The following is a 24611-nucleotide window of genomic DNA, read 5'->3' as shown; positions in this document are numbered from 1 at the left end:
GGAGACTGCAAACCTGCATGATGACCTTCTAGTAGGTGAGCCCCTTTAGCATAAGATAAACCGTATTTAATTTTTCTTTAATTTTACAATGTTTTCTAAGATTATCAGCTCCTCATGTCTAAATCTACTAAGAAGGGAAGCAAACCACTGCCCATACATCAAATCTAACCCACAGCCTTTTTTTTTTAGATTTATTTATTTATTCATGGGAGACACATAGAGAGAGACAGAGACATAGGCAGAGGGAGAAGCAGGCTCCCTGCAGGGAGCCTGATGAAGGACTCAATCCCAGGACCCCATGATCACAACCTGAGCCAAAGGCAGATGCTCAACTGCCGAGCCACCCAGGTGCCCCTAATCCACCAGCCTTTTTTTATAAAAACATTTTACTGGAACACAGTGTAGTGGGATGAATGGTGGTCCCCATATGCCACATTCCAACCTCCAGTACCTGTGAATATGACCTTATTTGGAAAAGGGGTCTTTACAGATACAATTAAGGATGTCAAAATGCAATCATTCTGGATTATCCAAGTGGATCCTATATCCAGTGACAGACGAGCTTATAAGAGACACAAAGACAAGAGGTACATAGAGATGAGAAGGAGACTACATGACTACGGGAATTGGACGGATGCATCCACAAAACCTAGGAATGCTTGGAGTCACTAGAAGCAGGAAAGGCAAGGAATGGAATTCCATGTATAGCCTCAGGAGGCAGCACACTGAGCCCTGGATTTCAGAATTCTGGCCTCTCAGAACTGTGATATATGCCTACTGTTTTAAGTAATTCAGTTGTGGTGAATTGTTAGAACAGCCACAGGACATTCATACCCACAACCACACCCACTTGTGCACATACTGTCTATACGTGCTTATGCACCATGATGGCCATGAGGTAGTTGCAACAGAGAACACAGGGCCCACAACGCCCCAAATATTTATTATCTAGCCCTTTATAAATATGTTTGCCAACCTCTGCTCTAAGTCACTCTCAGTTACTAGTATTTCCAAAGTAGATTTTCCCCTGGGAAAGAATGCCCTGAATACCCTACCTGGTATATAGCCAGAAAAATTCTGCCATGTGAGCTTATAGATATGAATGTGTTTACTCCAGATGAAAAAACTAAATAAGTGGACCTGTGGGACTTTTGCAAAGAAAACTCCATGTGTGCAAATAATGAGCTTTATTATTACCCTCCACCAAACACAATGAGCCATCTCCACCCTTTTTCCATGTAACTACCCAATACTTGTTGGGAGCTGAGTGTGGTCCAGAACCCTGTTCACAATCCCAAGTCAAAGCACTTGGGACTCACAAAGTCTTGAAAAATACACCTGCTTCTGCCTTTGATAGACAAAGAAATTCCATGTCAAATGTTGAGGAAATGTTCATGAAAGAAGACAGTGAAGATCAGGCTCATGGAGAAAAGAATGCCATGACTTAGGGGCCATGGGATGGCATACACATATCTGACACCCAAGATGCTCCCAAGAGGACAAACCTAGCAGAAGAGAAATTATTTTCCATTTGGCTCCCTCACCCATGGGAAACAAGTTGCTCAGAGAACAGAGTAATAACAGCACAACTAATTTAATGAGAACTGTCAGATTCCAAACTCTGAGGACCTATAAATAGTAAATATGCTCCTCCTCCCCCATCTACAGCTCAACTGTCCTGGAAAGAGGGACTTCAGTTGCACCATTTCAGAGAATAGGTACCTAATGCCACCTCCCTGCCCTTCCTTGAAGCTGAGTTGAAAATCTATCCCCCAGGGAATATAAAGAACTAGAGGTGCCCCAGTGTCATCAGAGTGTCTGCTGTGGGAAACAAGTATAGGGGAAGAAAGCTCTCAGAGGATGAATTTTGGCTGGTACAAATGGGGATAACACACTGGTAAGAGTCCACTTAATGGAAACTTTCTACACAACCCCATCCCTGTGTCCCTCAATTTCTCTTCCTCTCAGCTTTTTGGGAGCCATTACAAGCACCTCTGTTCTCCTCTATCAAAGATGCTCCTATATTCCTTCATCTGGAAAATCTTCATTTATTCATTCAAGCAAGAAACGTTCCCTGAGATTCCACAGTTAGCACTTACAAATCCATTCATACATCTTCTGATCTGTTAAGCTACTTAATGTTCTGTGCCTTAGTTTCTACATTTGTAAAATTAGGAGAATAATAGTAGCCACTTCAGAAGGTTAACATGAGGATTAAATTAAAGAAGATAATGCTCAAGAGGGTTTTTTTTTTTTTTTTATGATAGGCACACAGTGAGAGAGAGAGAGGCAGAGACACAGGCAGAGGGAGAAGCAGGCTCCATGCACCGGGAGCCTGACGTGGGACTCGATCCCGGATCTCCAGGATCGCGCCCTGGGCCAAAGGCAGGCACTAAACCGCTGCGCCACCCAGGGATCCCGTCAAGAGGGTTTTTTTTATTGTCTCTATCACCTACTGAGCACCTATGCCTGTTTATTATTATCACTGCATTACTGCAAACACATATTAGTTTATGAAATAAAAATATAGTAATTATGATAAAATAAGCTAAGACATAAAAAATACAGCACAAGTGTTTGACACATAGAGGTCCTCAAAAAATTTTAGCTAATTTAATGAATTCATCATTCTCATTCACTGTGTATTTGCAAGTTTCCAGTCCCTATTTCAGGAGATTTATATTTGTGCTAACGTGTGAAAAAATTTTGATCTATTTTCTTTTCTAAGTAGGCTCCTTGCCCAGTGTGGAGCCCAACAAGGGGCTTGAATTCACGACCCCGAGATCAAGACCTGAGCTGAGATCAAGAGTTGGACGCTTAACCTACTGAGCCACACAGGTGCCCCTGTGATCTGTTTTCTAGAGTCATAACTGCACATATGAACACTGCTGGCATGTTTTCCTCTTGTGCCCACTTTTTTCTTTTTGCTAATTTTTATTTTTGAATAATGTTACATTTACAGAAAAGTTTCAAAAATAGTTCAGAGTTCCCATGGTAATGAAAACGTTTGGAACAAGATAGAAGCAATGATTGCTAAACATGCCAAATGTATTTTCATGCCACTTTAAAATGGCTCCTGGTTTTTATATATGTATTTTGTATCAACTGCATTACTAAAATCATACTCAGTTCAGAGGTTTTCAGATGCCAATTCATTACCTGCAGCCAATCCATTATCTTCAAACAGTGAAAACTTGTGCTTTCTATACTTAATGTCCCTTATGTCTTTTTCTCCTTGAATTCCATTAGGTATCGTTTCCCAGGTGTTGATAAACAACAATTGAAATAGTAGACTTTCTTTCTTTTCTTTTGTGTGTGTGTGTGTATCTCAAATTGTCATTTTTTTCTTCCAAGATTTCATTTAAATTCAAATTAGTTAATATATAGTGTAGTATTGATTTCAGGTGTAGAATTTAGTGATTCATCACTTATATACTATACCCAGTGCTCATTCCATCAAGTGCTCTGCTTAATGCCTGCCCATCACTCATCTAGCCCATCCCTCCCCCACCTCCCCTCCAGCATCCCTGTTTATTCTGTATAGTTAAGAATCTCTTATAGTTTGCCTCCCTCTGTTTTTATCTTATTTTATTTTTCTTTCCCTTCCCCTATGTTCATCTTTATTACTTAAAGAGGAATTTTCTTATTGCTCCTGCCACAGGATCCCGCCAGGGCAATTTGGAGGTAAGCTTTGTTGTTTATTTCATTCCTTCCTTAATTTTGGTCTGCTATCCTCCATCCTGAATCAACTTCAGACAGTTACATCTTCCCAGAAATAAATCTATTTCTTAGAGATTTTCCAATTTGTACCATGGAGTTATAGTTAATATTATCTTGCAAAGTTGTGCATGTCCTTAAATCTGTGTCCATCATAGGGGAAGAGAGGAAAAAATAAAACAAGACAAAAACAGAGAAGGAGACAAACCATAAAAGTCTCTTAATTATAGGAAACAAACTGAGGGTTGCTGGAAGGGAGGAGGGTGGAGGGATGGGGTAACTGGGTGATGGGCATTAAGGAGATCATGTGATGTAATGAGCACTGGGCATTATATAAGACTGATGAATCACTGAACTCTAACTCTGAAACCAATAACACATTATATGTTAATTAATTGAATCTAAATAAAAATTTTTAAGTACCCTCCTTTTCGTCTTTTTTTAAGACTTTACTTATTTGAGAGAGAGAGAGAGCATGAGCAGGGTGGAGAATTCAGAAGGAGAGGGAGAAGTAGACACCCCACTGAGCAGGGAGCCTGATGTAGGGCTTGATCCCAGCACCCTGAGATCATGACCTGAGCCTAAGGCAGCCACTTAACTGACTGAGCCAGCCAGGTGCCCCTGTCTTTTTCTTATTTTATTTTTCCTTCCCTTCTCCTGTGTTCATCTGTTTTGTTCCTTAAATTCCACATAGGAGTGAAATTATATGGTATTTGTCTTTTTCTGACTGGCTTATTTCACTTAGCATAATACCCTCTAGTCTCATCCACATAGTTGTAAATGGCAAAATTTCATTCCTTTTGATTATTTTTTATAATCTAATTTTCTGCATGGCACATTTTATCATTAAGAATTTTTTTCCATTTATGACCCACTAACTGATCTTTCTTATTTCTCTTCTATTGTCTTATTTCTAGACTTTTTATTCAGAGATAACTACTTTCAAAGATTATATATCTTCATATATAAATTTATATTACCTATGTTTTTTATTATCTTCTGACAGCTTGTATGGTCTCTTGTGCTACACTTAACATTAAACATTGAAATTTATTAGGGAATGTAAGTACCTGGCTGGCTCAGTTAATAGAGCATGCGACTCTTGATCTTGGGGTCATGAGTTCAAGCCCCATATTGGGTGTAAAGCTTACTTTAAAAAAAAAAAATGTAGGGCAGCCCCAGTGGCCCAGCGGTTTGGCACCGCCTTTGGCCCGGGCTGTGATCCTGGAGACCTGGGATCGAGTCCCACATTGAGCTCCCTGCATGGAGCCTGCTTCTCTCCCTCTCCCTCTGCCTGTGTCTCTGCCTCTCTCTCTCCATCTGTCATGAATAAATAAATAAATCTTTAAAAAAAAAAGTAAATATTAGAATCACTAAATCCTACATCTAAAACTAATATTACACTGTATGTTAAGTAACTGGAATTTAAATTAAAACTTAACAAAAGTTTGAAAAAAGTTTATTAGGGAATGTGGATATCAGATTTAACATTATTTTTCCTATATTGTCAATCACAAAACATTTATGCCTTTAAAAGATCCTCTAAAGTGTAGTAATAAAAAATTCAACTTAATTTGACAAAAGTATTTTTATATATCCTAAATTATGATGAACATCTTATTAAATTACAAAATTCCAGTATTATTCTTTTGAATGAAATGAAGAACAACTTTTACTGTAAATTTGAGAAGTGTTGTGGAATTTCATACCAATGCAAAAAGACCTAAAGATAAATAGGTGTTATAAATTAGTATTATTTAGAGAAAGTATGTAAATACTATAGAAACTCTTAAAATTGTTAATAAAATCCAGAAAATGCACATACTTCATAATACCAAAAAATCAAAAGTTTTCTTAATATAAATAGTAATATCAGAGGATCCCTGGGTGGCTCAGCAGTTTAGCACCTGCCTTCAGCCCAGGGCGTGATCCTGGATTCCCAGAATCGAGTCCCGCGTGGGGCTCCCTGCATGGAGCCTGCTTCTCCCTCTGCCTGTGTCTCTGCCTGTCTCTCTCTCTCTGTGTCCCTCATGAATAATTATATATTAAATAAAATATTTAAAAAATATATATGTATATATAATAGTAATATCAGAGATATAATTTGGAAGAAAATCACTACTAATGACATAAAACCTAAAATACATTAAAATATTGTGTAGAAATCTTGCCTTCTGTGAATGAACCCTGAAATGAAGCTGAAGGACATTATCCTAAGTCAAATAAGCCAGACACAGACATACAAATACTGCATGACTCCACTTACATTAAGCATCTAAAATCCTCAAATTCATAGAAGCAGAGAATAGAATATTGGTTGCCAGTGGCTGGGAGGAGAGTAAAATAGAGAATTGTTGCTCAATGGGTATAAAGTTTCTGTTTGCCAGGATGAATAATTTCTAGAGATCTGGTGTATAACTTAGTAAGTATAGTTAATAATACAGGACAGTACACTTTAAAATATGTTAGGAGGAGGGGCACATGGGTGGCTCAGTGGTTGAGTGTCTACCTTTGGCTCAGGTCATGATTCTGGGGTCCTGGGATCGAGTCCCACATCAGGGTCCCTGCTTCTCCCTCTGCCTATGTCACTGACTCTCTCTGTGTGTCTTCATGAATAAATAAATAAAATCATAAAATAAAATAAATAAAATAAAATAATATGTTAGGAGAATAAATTGTGAATATTCTTATCACACACACACAAAAAAAAAACACTCAGAACAATCCAAGGAAACTTTGGGAGTTGACAGATATGTTTATTACCTTGATTATAGTGATGATACCACAGATGAATGCGTATGTGCAAATTTATCAACATGTATATGTTGGATATGTGCAATTTTTTGTAATTAACTATAAAGGCTAGAAATAAAAGATGAACTTAGGTGAAGACAAACTCAATATTTACAAATTCTGAACACTATAATCAATAGATGAATGGATAAAGAAGATGTGGTATATACATATACTGTATGTATGTGTATACTGCATATACAATGGAATACTGCTTAGCCATAGAAAAGAATATAATCATTATTTTGCATCATTGCAATAATGTGGGTGGATCTAGAGGGTATCTTACTGAGTGAAATCAGTCAGAGAGAGACAAATGTTGCATGATTTCACTCAGATGCAGAATTTAAGAAAAAATACAAGTGAACACAGGGGGGAAAAAAGACAAACCAAGAAATAGACCCTTAACTCTAGAGAACAAACTAATGGTTACCAGAGGGGAGGTGGGCAGGGGGAGATGGGGATTAAGGAGGGCACTTGGGAAGAGCACCAAGTGTATGAAAGTGTTGAATCACTAAATTCTAAAAATTACACTGTATGTAAATTAACTAGATTTTACATTTTAACACTAAAAAACAAATAAAAACAGAGACAAAAAAGACTCAATGATAGAGAACAAATGTGGTTAGTGGGTGAGGGATAGGTGAAATAGGTGAAGGGGATTATGGAGTATACTTATGATGAGACCTGAGACATGGATAGATCTGTTGAATCACCATTTGTACACCTGAAACTAATCTAACCCTGTAGGTTAACTATACTGGAATTTAGAAAAATAATTTTTAAAATTTATATATAAATAAGTAAATAAGAAGCTCTATGAGAGTATATTTATAAATTCAATTTTTGCTGAATTTACATAGGGACACTGATAATACAAATGAAATATAAATGATGACTAAGAATAATAATATTGGTTATTAATTTTTTAGCAGAAGGAGTACCCAAGGTCCAGAAGATCTAAGATATAGAAATTACAGAAAGACAGCACAATGAAAGAACTTCTCAAAGATTAGAAGATCTTTGCCTGGCATTAGGGAATTCCCCATTCCCACAAGCACTGAGCAGAAAATGCAAAAGCAGGCATCAGGGACGATTGCTTAGGGATGCAGACAAGCACGAAAGCAATATCCTCAAACTTGGGTGTGCGTCATAGTCCCCAGGAGGGCTTGTCAAGGCACAGAGTGCTGGTTCCACACCCAGAGCATCTGATTCATTAGGTCAGGCGGGTCTGAAAATGTGCATTTCTAACAGGTTCCCAGGTGACACTGACGGTGCTGGTCAAGGACCATGATTTGAGAACCACTGATCTTAGAGACAATTTTTCCAGGTAGCAATGGTTACCACAATTTGTCAGCAAAGAAAGCCAATCATTAGCCAAAATGAATGACTTCATGAATCCTCAGGGTTTGGATTAAGGAAATTTCTATCCTTCTGGGGAATGCTTATTTAGAGTGAATCTTGTGTTACTTTTTTCCTCCTTCTGGACACACCCAGTAGCCCCATGGAAAGAGGAAACCAAACAGGAGTTGGAAACTTTCTCCTCCTGGGATTCACAGAGGAACTGGACCTACAGCCTTTCTTCTTTGGGTTGTTCCTGTCCATGTATCTGGTCACATTCACTGGGAATCTGCTCATCATCCTGGCCATCTGCTTAGACTCCCATCTCCACACACCCATGTATTTCTTCCTTGCCAACCTGTCCTCTGCTGATATCTGTTTCACCTCTACCACCGTCCCTAAGATGCTGCTGAACATCCAGACTCAGAGCAAAACCATAACATATGAAGGATGCCTCAGCCAGATTTTTTTTTTCATTGTATTTGGATGCCTGGACAATTTACTCCTGACCGTAATGGCCTATGACCGCTTTGTGGCTATCTGTCACCCCCTGCATTACACAGTCATCATGAACCCCCAGCTCTGTGAACTGCTCGTCTTGGGGTCCTGGTGCATCAGTGTAACAGGCTCCCTTCTTGAGACCTTGACCCTTTTGAGGCTGTCCTTCTGCACAAACATGGAAATCCCACACTTTTTTTGTGATCTTCCTGAAGTCCTGAAGCTCGCCTGTTCTGACATCCTCATCAATAACATAGTGGTGTATTTTGTGACTATTGTCCTAGGTGTTTTTCCTCTCTCTGGAACCCTCTTTTCTTATTCTGAGATTTTTTCCTCCATCCTGAGAATTTCATCAGCCAGGGGCAAATATAAAGCCTTTTCCACGTGTGGGTCTCACCTCTTGGTGGTCTCCCTGTTCTATGGCACAGGCCTTGGGGTCTACCTCAGTTCTGCAGTGACTTCATTCTCTAAGATGAGTTTGATGGCCTCGGTGATGTACACCATTGTCACCCCTATGCTGAACCCCTTCATCTACAGCTTGAAGAACAGGGACATGAAGGGGGCCCTGGGCAGGCTCCTCAGCAGGGTAGTACCTGTCAGCATCAGGACTCTCATGAGTAGCTGGGGACACAATAATGAAGATGAGAAATCTTAGTTTCCTTCATGCAATATTTTTATTTTTCCTAATTTTATGTGTTTTTGAGCACGACTTTCCTTGGTTCTTCCCTGTCCTCTATTTTCTTCATGTTCCATTGTGGATTCCTTTTCTCATTCTGTAACTAGTCATTTTAACTTGGTATGAAAAGAACCTGCTATTTTCTCAGTAATCTTCAGTAATGGTTTGGATTTCTTAAAATAAACCAAATCTCACATATTGAATGTGTATCCTCAAGGTGATGGGATATGTGCCTAATCGGGAAATGTTGCCCTGAAAACTCATTTAGAGATGTTTTCTGAAGTTCTGTGAATGGAATCAAGCCAAAGATTTGCTTCCAAAACTAAGAGAAAATAAGTTCCGATTGTTTAAGCCACCTAGCCTGTGGAACTTTGTCATAGCAACCCTAGCAAACTAATATACCCTACTCCCACAAGGAGCTTTCTGCAGACACAGAACTTTGGCCATGGGTTAGAGGCAGAAATTCTGGTTTGAGACTGGGATCCCAAGCAAAGCTCCCCAGGATCAAATGTGGAGTAGGATGTTTTATATGGTTCTTGCCTTTGCATGGACTTTTCCAATCTCTCACACAAATGTTTCCACGGTGACTGCATTAGGTAAAAGGATCTGATTCCTTTTTCCAAGTTATTTCAATTATGTATGCCCAGTGGTTCTCTTGGGATCCTAAAGAATGGGGCAGGAGGCATCCCCACATATATCTGTGTTTGAATGTCCCATCTCCCTTTGAGAGGTAGGTGCTCAAGTGAAGCTTAATTTGATTCAGAAAAAAAGGGACGCCTGGATGGCTCCGTGGTTGAGTGTTTGCCTTCGGCTCAGGGCATGATCCCGGAGTCCCAGGATCAAGTTCCTCACCAGGCTCTCTGAATGGAGCCTGCTTCTTCCTCTGCCTGTGTCTCTGCCTCTCTTTCTCTCTGTGTCTCTCATGAATGAAAGATAGATGATAGATGATAGATAGATAGATAGATGATAGATAGATAGATAGATAGATAGATAGATAGATAGATAGATAGATAAAGTGTTTCCCAGACAAAAGGGTTATAGAGTTGAGTTATGCCCATGACATCTGGAATCATGTTACTATTTGTGTTTTCCCCCAAGCCTTTATTAAGGTCTCGCTTAATGTCTCACCTGGTTCGTGGGCTTGCCTGGCGAACACAGAGCTTCCTGAGGCCAGTATGGGATATCTGAGACAACGGGTTTCAGAAGTCAAGAGTTGGGACTACAAGACTCAGCTACTCATCCCCATGGGAAGCTACTTCCTCTATTCCCAGCCATGAGTGTTTGAAATAAAGGGTTAACTCAGAGGGCTAGAGGTGCTCAAAGTCTGCATATCCAGAGAAAAGTCTTGCTCTTGACTGGCTCCTAGGAAATAACCTCCAAGCCCTTGGAATATCCTCCCTGATAAAAATGTCTTGTATACCTGGGGCTTTGAGTCATGCCAGATCGACTATGCTGAAAATGTAATTTACCATGTTTTTGTTCACCTGGGACCCTGGGCAATGCTATATTCATTTGACTTCTGTGGGGGCTGAAGAATGAGTAGTGAAGGTCAGCAAGCACTCCATGCCTACAAGACAGACCCCCAATAAAAATACTGGACACCAAGGGTCAGGTGAGCTTCCTTGACTGGAAATATTCATAGATGCTTTCAGACATCATTGCTGAGAGAATTAAAGGCGTCCAAGGGACTCCCCTAAGAGGGGACAATTGGAAGCCCATGTCTGGTGTCTTCTGGACCCTACCCCAGGCAACTTTATTCCGTGCAGATTTTAATCTGTATCCTTTTACTGCAGTAAACCATAACTGGGAGCATCACAGTTTTCTGAGTTCCATGAGTCCTTCTAGGAAATCATTGAAGGTCTTGGGGAAATCTGACACAGAACATTGTTTTATTATAATAAATGATGGTTTTCCTTTATCTCCTTCAATTCCACCACTCTTTGAGAAAATAAAGAACATGAACCGACTCCTCAGCTTGCTGGACTCAAAGCTGCCCATACTCCCAGTCCCAGGGGAAGCATTTCCTTCCCATCCCACCTGACTCACTGCCCTCCACAAGTTCTCCCCATGCATTCACAGAGAAACGGAGGCTTTGGACATCCTTTCATTCCTGCTCCTTTATCTCAGTTTCCACCAAACAAGCCAGACAGAACATGTGTGTTCAGTGCAGTCATTCAGGCAGTGGGTCTTCCCTAGGACCTCCCCCTCCCCCCAGCCCCGTTCCCTCCTCTCTAGGCAGCAGAGCTGGGGGCCCCTCACATGGCACTCTCATTGCCTCCTCGTCCCCTGGACGCCCCCTTCTCTTGTGCCATGAGTGACTTGTAGGGTTTCCCCAGGCTGGGGAGGGTGAGCTCGGCCTCCTGCAGCTCCAGCTCTCGCTGAGACAAATGCTCAATGACGGCTGCTCCAATAGAGTCCCCCAGGACATTGGTCATTGTACGAAGTCGGTCACTGGGGAGGGATAGGGAGAGAGAAGCCACTGTTAGCCAAGGTCTGAAGAGCTCATAGGAGAGGGTACAGCAGGGTGGGGGGTTCCTTGTGCCTGGGAGTTGAGGTTTATGTCCCATCCATGACCACATAACCTCAAGCAGGTCCCTCCCCTTCGATGTCCTCAGTTTCCCCTCCTAGCAAATGCAGGTTGGATCAATTCTGATAGGCACACATTTGCTCTTAGCTATGCAATTCTTTCTTTTTAAGGATATAAACATCTGATAGAGAAAATGAGGGGTTGTGGGCTAAACAGCATGCAGAAGGTAACCACCATGAGTTACTGAGGTCAGAATAGAAACTAATCTAAATGGGATTTGGGTCTACCTGACAACTCCCACATGGGGAGGAAAGTCCAGACTGTTTTTTAATGTAAACCTCCTGTTTTTCAAAGTTGAGAATTAAAAACAAAAACTAATAACAACAAAAATTTGCAAGCCAGCTGTATCCTATGGATCACCTTTTTGTGACTTCTCCATAAAGCAAGTACAAGGGAGGCTTTTCAGGCTGATAGATAAAGCCCCCAATACTCATCTCCTCTCCACCCTATTTCCCAAGGTTCACTCTATGGAATTTCAGATCACAGGCTATGGCTAGGAGTATTCTCCAAGGCTTCCCCTCTACTCTAAAATTCTAGAACTCTGTGTCTTTGATGGAATGAGGGCCCACGGGTTGGGCGTCTCGCAAGGAAAGCAGGGGGAGTTGTGACATAGTGCAAGGATCTGAAGAACACTCACAGGAACCAGTCCACAGCTATGATCAGTGTGATGTCTTCAGTGGGCAGGCCGACCGATGTGAGCACAATGACCATGGTGACCAGACCTGCCTGGGGGATGCCAGCAGCCCCAACGCTGGCTGCTGTCGCTGTGATACTGTACACAGAGAGAGAACACAGAGGGGCAAGAAGTGGGAAGGGGAGGACAAGGAAGAGAGTGAGAAAGGGGACAACAGAAGGAAAGGCAGTTCCCTGGGACATCTTAAAGTAAGTGCCTGAAAATAAAAAGTAGCCATCAGGGGCACCTGGGTGACTCAGTCAGTTAAGTATCTGCCTTTGGCTCAGGTCATGATCCTGGGGTCCTAGGATCAAGCCCCACATTGGGCTCCCTGCTTGGTGGGGAGCCTCTGTCTCCCTCTCCCTCTCCCTCTGTGTGCTCTCTCTTAAGTAAATAGATAAAATCTTAAAAAAAAAAAAAGCAGCCTTCAATAAATGTATTCTTTCAACTCATATTTATTGAGCATCTCCTACACACTATACACCTACTAGAAATTCCCACAGAAGAAAATCCCTGCCCAAACAGAGCTTACATTCTAGTGGGGGAGACAGGCAATAAGCAAGATGAGTGATTAAAATATATACTAAGGCAGATGATGCTACAGAGAAATAGTTCAGCCTATGAAAATCCAGACCATGCAATTTTTAAGTAGACCACTTCCCTGAGCAGGGACAACGCAGCAAAGTCCTAAAGGAGGTGATAATGTGTGCTGTTATATTTATAATGACTACATTGGAACCTTTGGGTGATGAGGCCCAGGGATCCATCCTTATTATAAGAGCCTCTGGTTATTAGGTTCCACCAGCCATACTTTCAAAAATACTGGGCAGAAGGACCTCCCATGATATCATGTGAGAGAAGATGAGACTGAAACATCTGGCCAGCTCCTGACAGGCTCGGGTTGCAAAGTCTCACCTTTAGCTTCATTTGGCAGGGGTGGCTGGGCTCTTCCCACATCCCCCCACCCAACAACATTCAAAGCCTCCCTTGACCTAAAGCTAAGGTTCCCTCCAGCCCTAGCCAAGCTAATGGCTTCTTAGGTCTCACCTATTGGCAGATCCCACCCAAGACTGCCTCACCTGATGGTCGTGATCTGGCCCAGGTTGAGTTCATAGTTGTTGACTTGGGCAATGAAGATGGCGGCCAGGGCCTCATACAAGGCAGTCCCGTCCATATTGACAGTGGCCCCCACAGGCAGCACGAACCTGGTGATGCGTCGGTCCACACCCAGGCCCTCCTCCAGGCAGCGGAAGGTGATGGGCAGTGTTGCAGAGCTAGGGAAGAGAGTCCTGGCAGCTGAGAACAGGGGGCAGCCAGGTGGGGCTGGAGCAGCAATGGGCCAAAGGAGGGATTCTGCTGAGAACACTGGAAGAGCAGGTGGGAGCAAGGGCAAGGGGAGAATGGTAGGTGTGTAATATTTCAGGGGTTGATAACGGCACAGGGAAGAGGTGCTCCTCACAATGCAGGAAGCACACGGCAATGGTGGTCTCCAAAGGTCAAGGTCTCTTGAACCACTTAAAGCCAATAGGTTAAGGCTAATTACTAGACACTTGTCTATGTCACTAGTGAACTGTCCACTCCCAGAAAGGAAAAGACTGGGGGTCTGCTGACCTCACAAGCCCTCAGAGTAGGAGAGAAATATTACAGGGACCCCTAGTACCCACTCCTATGGCTCAGGGAGCAACCTCAGCTACACCAACCCTCCTGGTCTCTCTCTCACCACTCCCTGGGGCGGGGAGGGGGATGAGTGACCTAACTGATTGGTGAGTTTAGTTGAAGGAGTGAGCATCTCTCTTGGAGTCGACCTGTCCACAAAGCATGTGCTCTGTCTGGTTAGCCTGATGTCATGCGGTGAGAAGCCTGGACCCACAGAGTAGGCCTCTGGGGATCCAGCCCTCTGGTGATCAGGTAAGTTTCACTCTGGGCTACAATGGCACCAATCCTATTGGCCACAGACCAAAAGGCACATTCTCCAGGGAGCATTATGAGCAATGGCAGTGATATTATTCTTCCACCCAGTTGGCTCTCGTGATACTTCTCAAACTGTTTTGAATTTGAATCATGGGGAAAAGGGAAGCTCTATTAACCCCATAAAACCACAAGAAAAGGAGAAGGAAGCCAAGAGAACTCCTAGAGACCATCTTGAGGGGAAATGAGACTCAGCTAAAAAATGACAGAGAATATGGGGCATGTTGGAACCTTGGTCCTAATCTCAAAAATGGCAGCTGGTTCTTCTCCATATAAATTAGAAAAATAGAAAATATGGAAAACAGGAGAGCCAGCCCGGGATGGAGTTCCCCACCTTGGTATCCATCAATCTGGAGACCTACAAGAGCCACTGACATAATAGAGCAGCTCAGATGAGGTTCAGTACAGGGACAGGGGGACAGGACTCCCAGAGAGCCTGTGAACCATGAGCAGCAAACTTCAGAAAAGGACCAGGGGTGGGGGATGGGGCCATACCTGGAAGACGTGCCCATGGCAGTGATGAGGGCCTGCAGTACACCCCCGATGAAGGGGAAAGGATTCCGGTGGGTGATGAGGAAGTAGATGAGGGGCAGGACACCACCGGCATGGAGGAACAAGCCCACAATGACAGTCAGGGTGTACATGCCCAGCTGACCCCCCAGGACAGCCATATCCTCCATCTCTAGGATCTTCCCAGCGATCAGGAACAGGATGCCCACAGGTGCATACCTAGGCCAAGCCAGACGCCTGTCAAAGCTCCCTCATGACTTCCCCCAATGCTCAGAGCTGGCATCCCCAAGGTTTTGCCCATATAAGTCCCTGGAGCCAGACAGTGCCCACCACACAGCACCCTACTCCACCCCAACCTTCCCCACACACTGACAAACAGGGATGGACCCCCACAAACACATCCCATTTCTTCCTCCTGCTTACCCACAGCTCATGCCCAGAACAGCAGGGAAAAGCTCCTACAAGTCCAGGGCATACAATTTTATAAGGTCTCTCTTTCCTCTACTCTGCCATTCAAGTCTCTCCCCAAATAGCCAACTGACTTTGGGACTCTCTCCCTAGATGTGGCCCAGACATTCCCTATCACTGGCCTTTTCACTGCCTCCAACTCTGTTTGCTCTAAATGTGTAAACTCAATGCCCTGAAGCACATCTCCTCACTCACTCACCAGACCGGAGCCATGTCACCTGAATTTCCCCCACAGACATCCCAAACCAGGCATCTTATCAAATCATCTATTTATTCAACCACTCTCTTGAGTGTCTCCTCTGCTCCAGTCACATGGTCCCTGCCCCTGTGGTGCCTACATTTCAACGGGGATAAGAGGCAGTACACACAGAAATGCCTAATTAAAAACTTCGGGCAGTGCTGAAGGGGCAGAGAGCAGACCAGTGTGGCTAGAGGGGCGAGTGAGAGGAGACAGAAGTGAGTACATCAGGGGCTCACCTGCGCTCCCCACAAACCAGCACATCTTAGTCTTGCGAGTTCCTGCCAGTGGTGCCTTCATTCCCCCGTCACCAGGCTTCAGCTCTTACTCCTCTCTCTTTAGAAACTGAAGTATACGCTTGGTTGTTCTCATGGTAGAGGCATTGGAGGAGGTAGGGACCTCTTGGGAAATTGGTACAATAGCTTGGGTCAGAAATGATGAGACCCACCCTGAGGTGGTGGGAAGGATGTGGGCACTTCTTTGGCCACATCTGTATTCCCCTGGGCTCAGCCGGGCTCAGGGTGAGACCCGATGGGAGGTTGCTGAGCTATCTCCCAGTCTAGACCTACCTCTATGACTGTTCTGTGAGCCCCCTCCCCAGCTCCCTCATCTTCATCCTTCCTCCTCATCCCCCACAAAATTCCTCAACCCAAGTCAATTGCATGGCCTTCCTTCCTTCTACACTCACCCAGATGGCACATCTGGATATTTTGCCCAGCCCTGCCAATGACACCACTATAAATTAATGGTTCCCAATCCAGTTGAGCTTCAATCTTTTCACTCTTCTTGGCTATCCTTGATAAGCTCCCCTCTCACATTCCCCTCAGCTGCTTTTCCAAGCTTTACACTTGACTCTAAGCCCCATACACAACTTTCTAATTAGTGCCAGTTTGGCACTAAGCAGTCTTATTAACATCTTGCACCACCACTCTCAACTTACCCTGTGCTCCCACCTCCCTGAACTCCCCGCCATTCTCCAACCAACTCAGGCTCTTGCAGGCTTTGCATGTTCTCTTCCCTCTGCTTGGAGGGCCTCTCTCCTCTTCCTGTCCTTTTCGGTTTCTGCTTGCCTTTCAAGACCCAACCACAAGGCGACCTTTTCCAAGACTCCCTCTTCACATTCCCAGGCAGAGTTCACTGCATGATTCCTCCCCTGGCTGCTCACTTCTCCCCATTCCCAACACTTTTTGAATGTCCCTTTGCTCTAGAACATTCCACCTTGCATTGCATTTATCTAGTGTGTGTCTGTCTCCTCCAAGACTTCAGACTCCTCTGAGCTTCTTGGGAACAGGGACTGAATTCAATGTATCTCTGTGTTCCAGACAGTTATCCCAGGAAATGTATGTTGAATTAGTGAAGAAATCAGTGAAGGAATGGAAAAATGTAAAGAATGGATGCATGCGTGTATCAACTAAAGAATAACTAGTGAGTGGATAAACAAGAAAATGAGCAAATAAAAAAAAAAGAAAATGAGCAAATGAGGCACAAATGAACAGGCAAGAGAATGAATGAGCATGTTAAGTGAAGGAATGCAGAGAATATGTAGTGAGTAAATGGGAGAATAACAAATGCAGAGATGAATGAGTGGCCCAAAGAATGAGCTTGAATGAATACATAGTGGAGTGAGTAAATCAGTCAGGCAATCAATCAATGACTTCATTAATGCATGGATGAGTCTGTGAATGAGTTTATGAGTAAATGAGTCAATTAACCAATATATACATGAATGACTTTGACCAAATGACCCCAATGGTCCCTTGAACAGCTGCCCCACAGCCTGACTTCCCAAGCCCAGCTCCACCCTTCCCATGTGCCATCACCAGCCCCCCTACCACCCTACCCCCGCTACATCACAGCCCAGCACTCACCAGATAATGATGCCCACCATCCTCATAATAGCCTCATTGAGGCTGTCAAAGAAATCCCGCAGGACTCGGCCCTTGTGTTTCATGCCACCAATGACCAGCCCAAAGGCCACAGAGAAGACAACAAGGCCCAGGGCATTGATGCCATTGGCTGAGCCAGGCACAGGCACAGTCTCCTCGAAGCTCAGCACCTCCTGCAGGGTGCCCAAGGCCCAGGTGACATTTTCCAGGAGGCTGGTTCCATTGTCCATTGAAGATGGAGGAGGCATGGAAGTGCCCAGCTCGGATCCGTTCTCTGTTCTCACTATGGTCCTGGTTACCAACCTCGTGCTATACTGCGTCTTGAACTGAAATATGGAGAGATCAGGGCCAAAATCAATTCATCCAAATCTCCTGGAGAAATATATTTAGAACACCAATTCCTGGTTGCCACCCCTGGAGAGTCTTATTCAGAGGACTTGACCAAAGGATAGAAGAACAAGTGAAGGAATACATGAATGAGGGAATGAACGCATGGCAGAATGAGTACAGATTCTGCATTTTTCAAAGCCCCTTGTTCAAACAGATTTGGGGGCCTCTCTCCTCAACCATCCATGGTGAGGCTCCAGTACCATCCCCAGGCAGCTCTTCGCCTAAATCCTTTTCTGTAATCCTCCCTTGATCACCCCACCAATGGGAAGTACATTCTTTCTCCCAGACTCTTCCAAAAGCCCCAGCCCATGGCTCCAGCAAGCCCTTCCTCCCATCCCTCATCCCAGGACCACTCACTGGGCAGCAAGCTCCCCCCACCCTCCAAGCCTCCTTGACCACACTGTGTACTTCCCCCTGACCTGTTTGAAGCAGGCCTCCACCAGGTTGGGCGGAAACATATTTCTGCAGAAAAACATCAGAGGAAGGGAGGTGGTTAGACCTTGGGAAGGAGTCCAGCGTGATAATAGTCATAATAATAGCAATAGTACCAACCATAATAATGGCAGCCAACAAGTGAATGCTTACTCTAGGCCAAGCACTTACCCATATGAGTAAGTGCTCATGAGTAAATAACTCTAGAAGTGAGCACTATTGAGGTCCCCTTTTTATGTACAAAGAAACCAAGGAGCAGAGAACCTATGGAAGTTACCAAGAGCCACACAGCTCATAAGGGGTGCAGATGGACCTCAAATCCAGACCTCTCTGAGCCCTTCAGTAGAACCCTATGCTACTTCACAGACTTCAATTCACACACATGTACCAGTGATGCCTCAAAAAACACCGACAACTTGTGGACCTCAAATCTGGGTTTTCTCCAAGTCAGTGACTAGGGAAGAACTATGACAAGCTGGCAAAATCTTGCTTCTTTAAGAGACTCATTTATCCTCCAATGAAGCTTGGGAACACCAAACGCCACCTGTTCTGAGCCCATCTCAGAATACAGCTGAAGCCTCCTGAGTCTAAGGGCCAAAGATCACACCCTAGGAGCCAGCTACTCTCAGAGGGTTTTTGCAAGGCTCTGGGCAGAAAATGGGTACCAATAACCTAGATTCAACTTGGGTGTTGCACTTCCAGGCTGAGTCACCTGTCCCCTTTGTCTCTCCTTGAGTATGGCTTGTTGTATCTAGGGCCAGAGTTCCCATCAAAATTAGAAAGGACGTCACCTGACCAGGTCCATGAAGGCATCGGCTGTGGGTATGGTCTCAATACGGCCCTCGCGGTGCAGCCCCTCCTTGGAGCCCTTCCCAGGATGGATGATGGTGACCATGAGGATGCCAATGAAGACAGCAATGACCGTGGTCACCATGTAGTACACAGCTGCCCGCATCCCCATCCGCCCTGTTGCCTTGTTATCCAGGGATGCCATACCTAGAGGATGGGTGGTACAGCCCTGAGAAACTCCATCTGCACCCCCACCACCCACCCTCCCATCCATTGGCTTGACTTCCCTCACCACCAGCTCAACAAGCATCCTACCAAGCATCTCCTTCTGTGCCCCACCCTAGCACCCACACCATCCTTCGTCTCCTCTCGTCATTCTTCAGCCCCATTTTATTTTCTATGTACACCTTCTACCTGTTCCTTTATCCCAAGCCCCACTTCACTAACCTTCCCTCTACATCAAGCCAACCTTTTCAACTCCCACCCCATCCTCCACTTATGCCTGGATTATACCATGACATCATCTTCATTCCACTCTTCATCCTGCTATTAACCCCAAGATTATACCCCCTCCAACTCACCTCACTGTATGCTATCTGTGAAAGAGACTTCTTTTGCTGCTCCATCCAAAAGCCCTTTACCAGGCTGACACGCCAACCCTCCACCTGCTGCATTGTTGGCTGCTAACAGTCTGTGTGGCCCCCTTCTCTGGAGAACTGCCCTCAGCAGAACAAAAGCTGATTTGCCCAGAAATACCCCATGGAAAACCTAAAGCCAAAGGCTGCCTGGTACAGGGATTAAAAAGGCCAGCTTCTTTGATTCAGCTGGAGGCAGAGTTGGGAAGAACAATTCTGTAGCATCACTCCTGCTCCAGAGCTACCTGTGGGATAAAAGGCTGAGAGGCTAGCCTTCTTCCAAACCCGCATCTCTGCTTGGATTCTTTCCCTGCTCCATCTCACTCCTCTCACTTCCTCATGGGTCTGTCTTGAATGTTATCCCCCAATAAATCACTTGTGCAAATATCCCCATCTTAGGCTCTGCTCTGGGAAAGCCAACCCAAGACACCACTCTTTCAGGACTTTATCTTCATCCCCATCCCAAAATCTGGAAATTGGCAATCAACTACTTAGGAACCAAATCCAGCCCCCTGATTGTTTTTGTAAATAAAGTTTTATTGGAACACAACCACACCCATTTGTTTACAGATGGGTCTGCTACCACCATCGCAGAACTGAGCAGTTACGACAGATTGTATGGCCCCCAATGCTGAAAGCGTTCACTATCTGGCCCTTTACAGAAGAATTTGCATACCTCTGTATAACTCATCCCTATTTCTACCCCGGCCCCCACCCACTATCCTGTCACCTCTATCTCAAACACCTTCACCCACCTCCCACTCCTTGACCAATGATGCCATTCTGTTACCTGGCTGCTCTATCACAGCCTTTCTTTCAACTGTGGATGATGGTAAACCCCTGGAAGGCTGATATTTTACCTCCATGGAAAAGCACAGTAAAATTACTGAGGTAAGTGGCATAGGTCACATGGGGTCTGGAACCTGAGTTTGATGAAGATCTGGGGTTTGGCCAAGAACTCAGGGCTAGGTGCTGGCTTCATGTTTGGGGTCCTAAGATAAGGAGGTGATCCCATGCTTGGGATAGCTTTGGCTCCAGGTTTGAACTGGGGCTCTGGACGCCAGGACCGGCTAGGTTCTCTCACCTGTGACCAGGCTGGAGACAATGAGTGGCAACACCAGCATCTGCAGCATCCTCATGAGAAGTTCTCCAGGAAAAGAGAAGTACTTGATCTGGCGGTAGGTAAGCTGGTACGGTCGCAGGGCAAAGGCCAGACTGACCCCTAGGAACAAAAGGAAGACTCCGTGGAGTGGCTGGGTCACTCCGCCCCATTTTGGTGAATGTGTCCTTACATGAGAGGCAAAGCTGGGGATGGTGGCACATCCATGTGCAGGTGAGAATGAGTGGGAGGAGCAAAGATGTGCGCTTGGAGGAATTTCTCTGAAGTCCCTGCCCCTCCCAGCTGGCTCACCAATGACCACAGCACTGACGGTCAGCAGGATGAAGGCGTTCCGGCGCAGGAAGCGCAGCACGTGCTCCCGAGTCATGGTCTGCAGGCGCAGGCGCGTGCGCAGCGCTCTCTGCTGCAGACTCTCCTGCAGCCGCTGCAGCCAGCCCACCCGGCCCAGCCGCTGGCCACTCTCCCGCAAGAACAGGCTGTTCCCGTGGCTGCTCATCATCTATCTGCAGGGGACAGAAGGGCCTTCTGGTGACGGGCAGAACAGAGGGTGGATGTGGGGACAGGGGAAAGCGTGAAGGAAAGTGGCAAGGAACTCAGATAGAATCCAGACAGCAGGGGAGAGGAGGTTCCACCTGTTGGGGTGTGCCCCTGCTAAGACACCTGAGGACACTGCCTGGGGTTCAAGGGTTATATCGTGGCAGGAAAGGGTCCAGATCTCCAGAATCCGATCCTCGACATAGTAGGGAAGGAGACCACAATGTAAATAATGGATGCTTTCACCATTCCCTGATTCCAGAGCCCTCCTTACGTTATACCATCACAAGGAATTGGGGGCTCTCCCAGCTCACAAACTAGCGAGCCTTTGTTGAGCACCAACTGCATGCACAGCCCTAGACAAGGCAACTGGGGTTAGCCCCTCAAATTAATATGATTTGGTGTTTGGCCTGGTGGTGTTGACAAGTGGCCTTATCACAACGACAAAATCAGCAGGTGCCTGGCAACAGTGAGCCCTCAATAAATGCAAGTCCCTGTATGAGTGCTCAGGTGAGCAAAAGGGCTGGAGGTGTGGTCCCTTGGGAAAGAAATGGTGACAATCCTTGACCCCAGGGGCTCTTCAGGATCCATCTTTGAAGGGAAATGTGATGTTCAGAATCTCTCTGGGTGTTTCCCAAACTTCAGACTTTTGTGTCTCCTCTGTACTTGACCACATCCCTGTAACCTTATTTATTTAAATAAATCTATCTTAAAGGGAAACTTGAGATTATTGCTTGAAATGCAAATTGTATTTTAATATACATTAAATGAAATGCATGTAAAAATGAAAACCTGCCTATCCTTTACCAACTAAACAGATGTAGGAATGCCTGGGTGGCTCAGTGGTTGAGCATCTGCCTTCATCTCAGGTCATGATCCCGGAGTCCTGGTATCGAGTCCCGCATTGGGCTTCCTGCAGGGAGGCTGCTTCTGCCTATGTCTCTGCCTCTTCTCTCTGCGTCTCTCATGAATAAATAAATAAATAATTTTTGAAAAATAAAAAATAAACACCTTACATGTAGGGGGCAGCTTGGAAATGTGACTTTCATGAGCCAGAGGAAATTTTGTTTTTGTGGACTCCTTCTTCTATTAAAAAGTATATATATATATTATATATATATATATAATATATAATACATATAATTATTTTTTACAATTGAAATGATATAAAAATGAATATAGTATTTTGGAACTAGATAGAGGGGATGGTTGCACAACATTGAGAATGTACTAAATGCCACTGACACCACTTTAAAATGATAGGGTTTCTGTTATGTGAATTTCACCTAATGTAATGTTAGTTGAAAATGTTACCCATTTTTTTTTTTTATCTAAGAGTGTAGTTTTTTCTTCTGATTTTAAAGAAGTGAAAACAAAAAATTAAATTAAATTAAATTAAATGTTTTAAAAAGTGAAAGCATTTCTGTGGATCCCTAAAAGTATCATGGGCCTGGGCCCTGGACCTCCTATTCTTGAACAATAGGCAGAGCGGCCTACAATGATCTCACAGCAAAAAAAAAAAAAAGAAAAGAAAGGAAAAAGAAAAAGAAGAAAAAGAAAAAAGAAAGAAAGAAAGAAAGAGAAAGAAAGAAAGAGAAAGAAAGAAAGAAAGAAAGAAAGAAAGAAAGAAAGAAAGAAAAGAAAAGAAAGGCAGTGCCCATATTCTAGGCATCCAGGGAATTCTGTTGACCCTCTAGATTCACTCTGGTGCAAACAGCTGACCACCAGGGATGGCTTTGCCTGGGATCCCTCGCCTGCTCACTCCCCTTTTGGTCTGGCCAGTGGGAGGAGCATTAATTCTTCCCACCAAGCCTCTATTTAGCAGTGGTTGTGTTCCTTTGCCTCAGGCCACCAGTCCTGTCAAACAATCCTCTATATCTGTTGACCATTTGAATGTCTTCTCTGAAAAAAAATGTCTATTTAGTTCCTCTGTCCATGTGTTAATCAGATTGTTGTTGTTGTTGAGTTGTGTAAGTTCTTTATATATTTAGGATATTAACTTCTTATCTGATACCTGGTTTACAAAAAATGTCTCCCATTCTGTAGGTTGCCTTTTCATTTTGTTATTTTATTGTGCAGAAGGCTTTTTATGTGATGTGGTCCCATGTTTTTTTTTTTGCTTTTGTTTATACTTTTGAATTATACCCAAAGAAAACACTGCCAAGACCAACGACAAGGAGCTTTTTCTCTACGTTGTCTTCTAGGAGTTTTATGGTATCAGGTCTTACATTTAAGACTTGGATGCATTTCAACTTAATTTTTCTGAGTAGTGTAAGATAGGGGTCCGATTTCATTTTTCTGGATGTATTTATCCAGTTTTCCCAACACCTGTTGAAGAGACTATCCTTTCTTCCTTGAGTGTTCCTGGCTCCCTTGACCTAATAGAGATGCTATTACTACAATGAGGATTATATTACAATATATAAATGTATAAAAACAACATGGTATACACCTTAAACTTATACAATGTTATATATCAAATATATTCCAACTAAAAAAGAAACACATCAGGGAAATACAAATCAAAACCACAATGAGATACCACCTCACGCCAGTGAGAATGGGGCGAATTAACAAGGCAGGAAACAACAAATGTTGGAGAGGATGCGGAGAAAAGGGAACCCTCTTACACTGTTGGTGGGAATGTGAACTGGTGCAGCCACTCTGGAAAACTGTGTGGAGGTTCCTCAAAGAGTTAAAAATAGACCTGCCCTACGACCCAGCAATTGCACTGTTGGGGATTTATGCCAAAGATACAGATGCAATGAAACGCCGGGACACCTGCACCCTGATGTTTATAGCAGCAATGGCCACAATAACCAAACTGTGGAAGGAGCCTCGGTGTCCATCGAAAGATGAATGGATAAAGAAGATGTGGTCTATGTATACAATGGAATATTACTCAGCTATTAGAAACGACAAATGCCCACCATTTGCTTCAACGTGGATGGAACTGGAGGGTATTATGCTGAGTGAAGTAAGTCAGTCGGAGAAGGACAAACATTATATGTTCTCATTCATTTGGGGAATATAAATAATAGTGAAAGGGAATATAAGGGAAGGGAGAAGAAATGTGTGGGAAATATCAGAAAGGGAGACAGAACGTAAAGACTGCTAACTCTGGGAAACGAACTAGGGGTGGTAGAAGGGGAGGAGGGCGGGGGGTGGAATGAGTGGGTGACGGGCACTGGGGGTTATTCTGTATGTTGGTAAATTGAACACCAATAAAAAATAAATTAAAAATAAATTAATAAATTAAAAATAAATAATAAATAAATAAATAAATAAATAAATAAATAAATAAATATAAATAAAAAAGAAACACAATTTTTTGTTGCAGCCAAGGCTCTGGCCTT

At 43.9% G+C, this 24611-nt stretch overlaps 2 protein-coding genes and 1 long non-coding RNA gene across 5 annotated transcripts in view; 2 read left to right on the top strand and 1 right to left on the bottom strand.

Annotated features, from left to right (window-relative positions):
• Positions 1-8014: 8014 nt before the first annotated feature.
• Positions 8015-9004, top strand: OR7C2 (olfactory receptor family 7 subfamily C member 2). The gene has a single exon (XM_077859620.1). The coding sequence runs from the start codon at positions 8015-8017 to the stop codon at positions 9002-9004; it is 990 nt and encodes a 329-aa protein (XP_077715746.1).
• A 417-nt stretch (positions 9005-9421) lies between these two features.
• Positions 9422-10630, top strand: LOC144290413 (uncharacterized). Its single transcript, XR_013358084.1, has 2 exons — positions 9422-9755; positions 10124-10630. It is a non-coding gene; the product is annotated as an uncharacterized LOC144290413 (long non-coding RNA).
• Positions 10631-10897: 267 nt separating this feature from the next.
• SLC1A6 (solute carrier family 1 member 6) overlaps positions 10898-24611 on the bottom strand; it is a 43782-nt gene continuing 30068 nt past the window's right edge. For all 3 annotated transcript variants that reach the window (XM_077859617.1, XM_077859616.1, XM_077859618.1), the window contains exons 2-10: positions 21013-21224; positions 20686-20823; positions 18969-19173; positions 18165-18207; positions 17338-17681; positions 14749-14982; positions 13365-13559; positions 12250-12384; positions 10898-11476 (exon numbers count right to left, since the gene is read on the bottom strand). In XM_077859617.1, the coding sequence (XP_077715743.1) occupies positions 11281-11476; positions 12250-12384; positions 13365-13559; positions 14749-14982; positions 17338-17681; positions 18165-18207; positions 18969-19173; positions 20686-20823; positions 21013-21220 (1698 nt within the window). In that variant the 5' untranslated portion in view covers positions 21221-21224 and the 3' untranslated portion in view covers positions 10898-11280. The remainder of the gene's footprint in view (positions 11477-12249; positions 12385-13364; positions 13560-14748; positions 14983-17337; positions 17682-18164; positions 18208-18968; positions 19174-20685; positions 20824-21012; positions 21225-24611) is intronic.

The sequence above is a fragment of the Canis aureus genome, chromosome 19 (assembly GCF_053574225.1).
Source record: "Canis aureus isolate CA01 chromosome 19, VMU_Caureus_v.1.0, whole genome shotgun sequence".
NCBI classification, from domain to species: Eukaryota; Metazoa; Chordata; class Mammalia; order Carnivora; family Canidae; genus Canis; species Canis aureus.
Note: the sequence above shows the minus strand (reverse complement) of the source record. Positions and strands in the feature narration are given on the sequence as shown.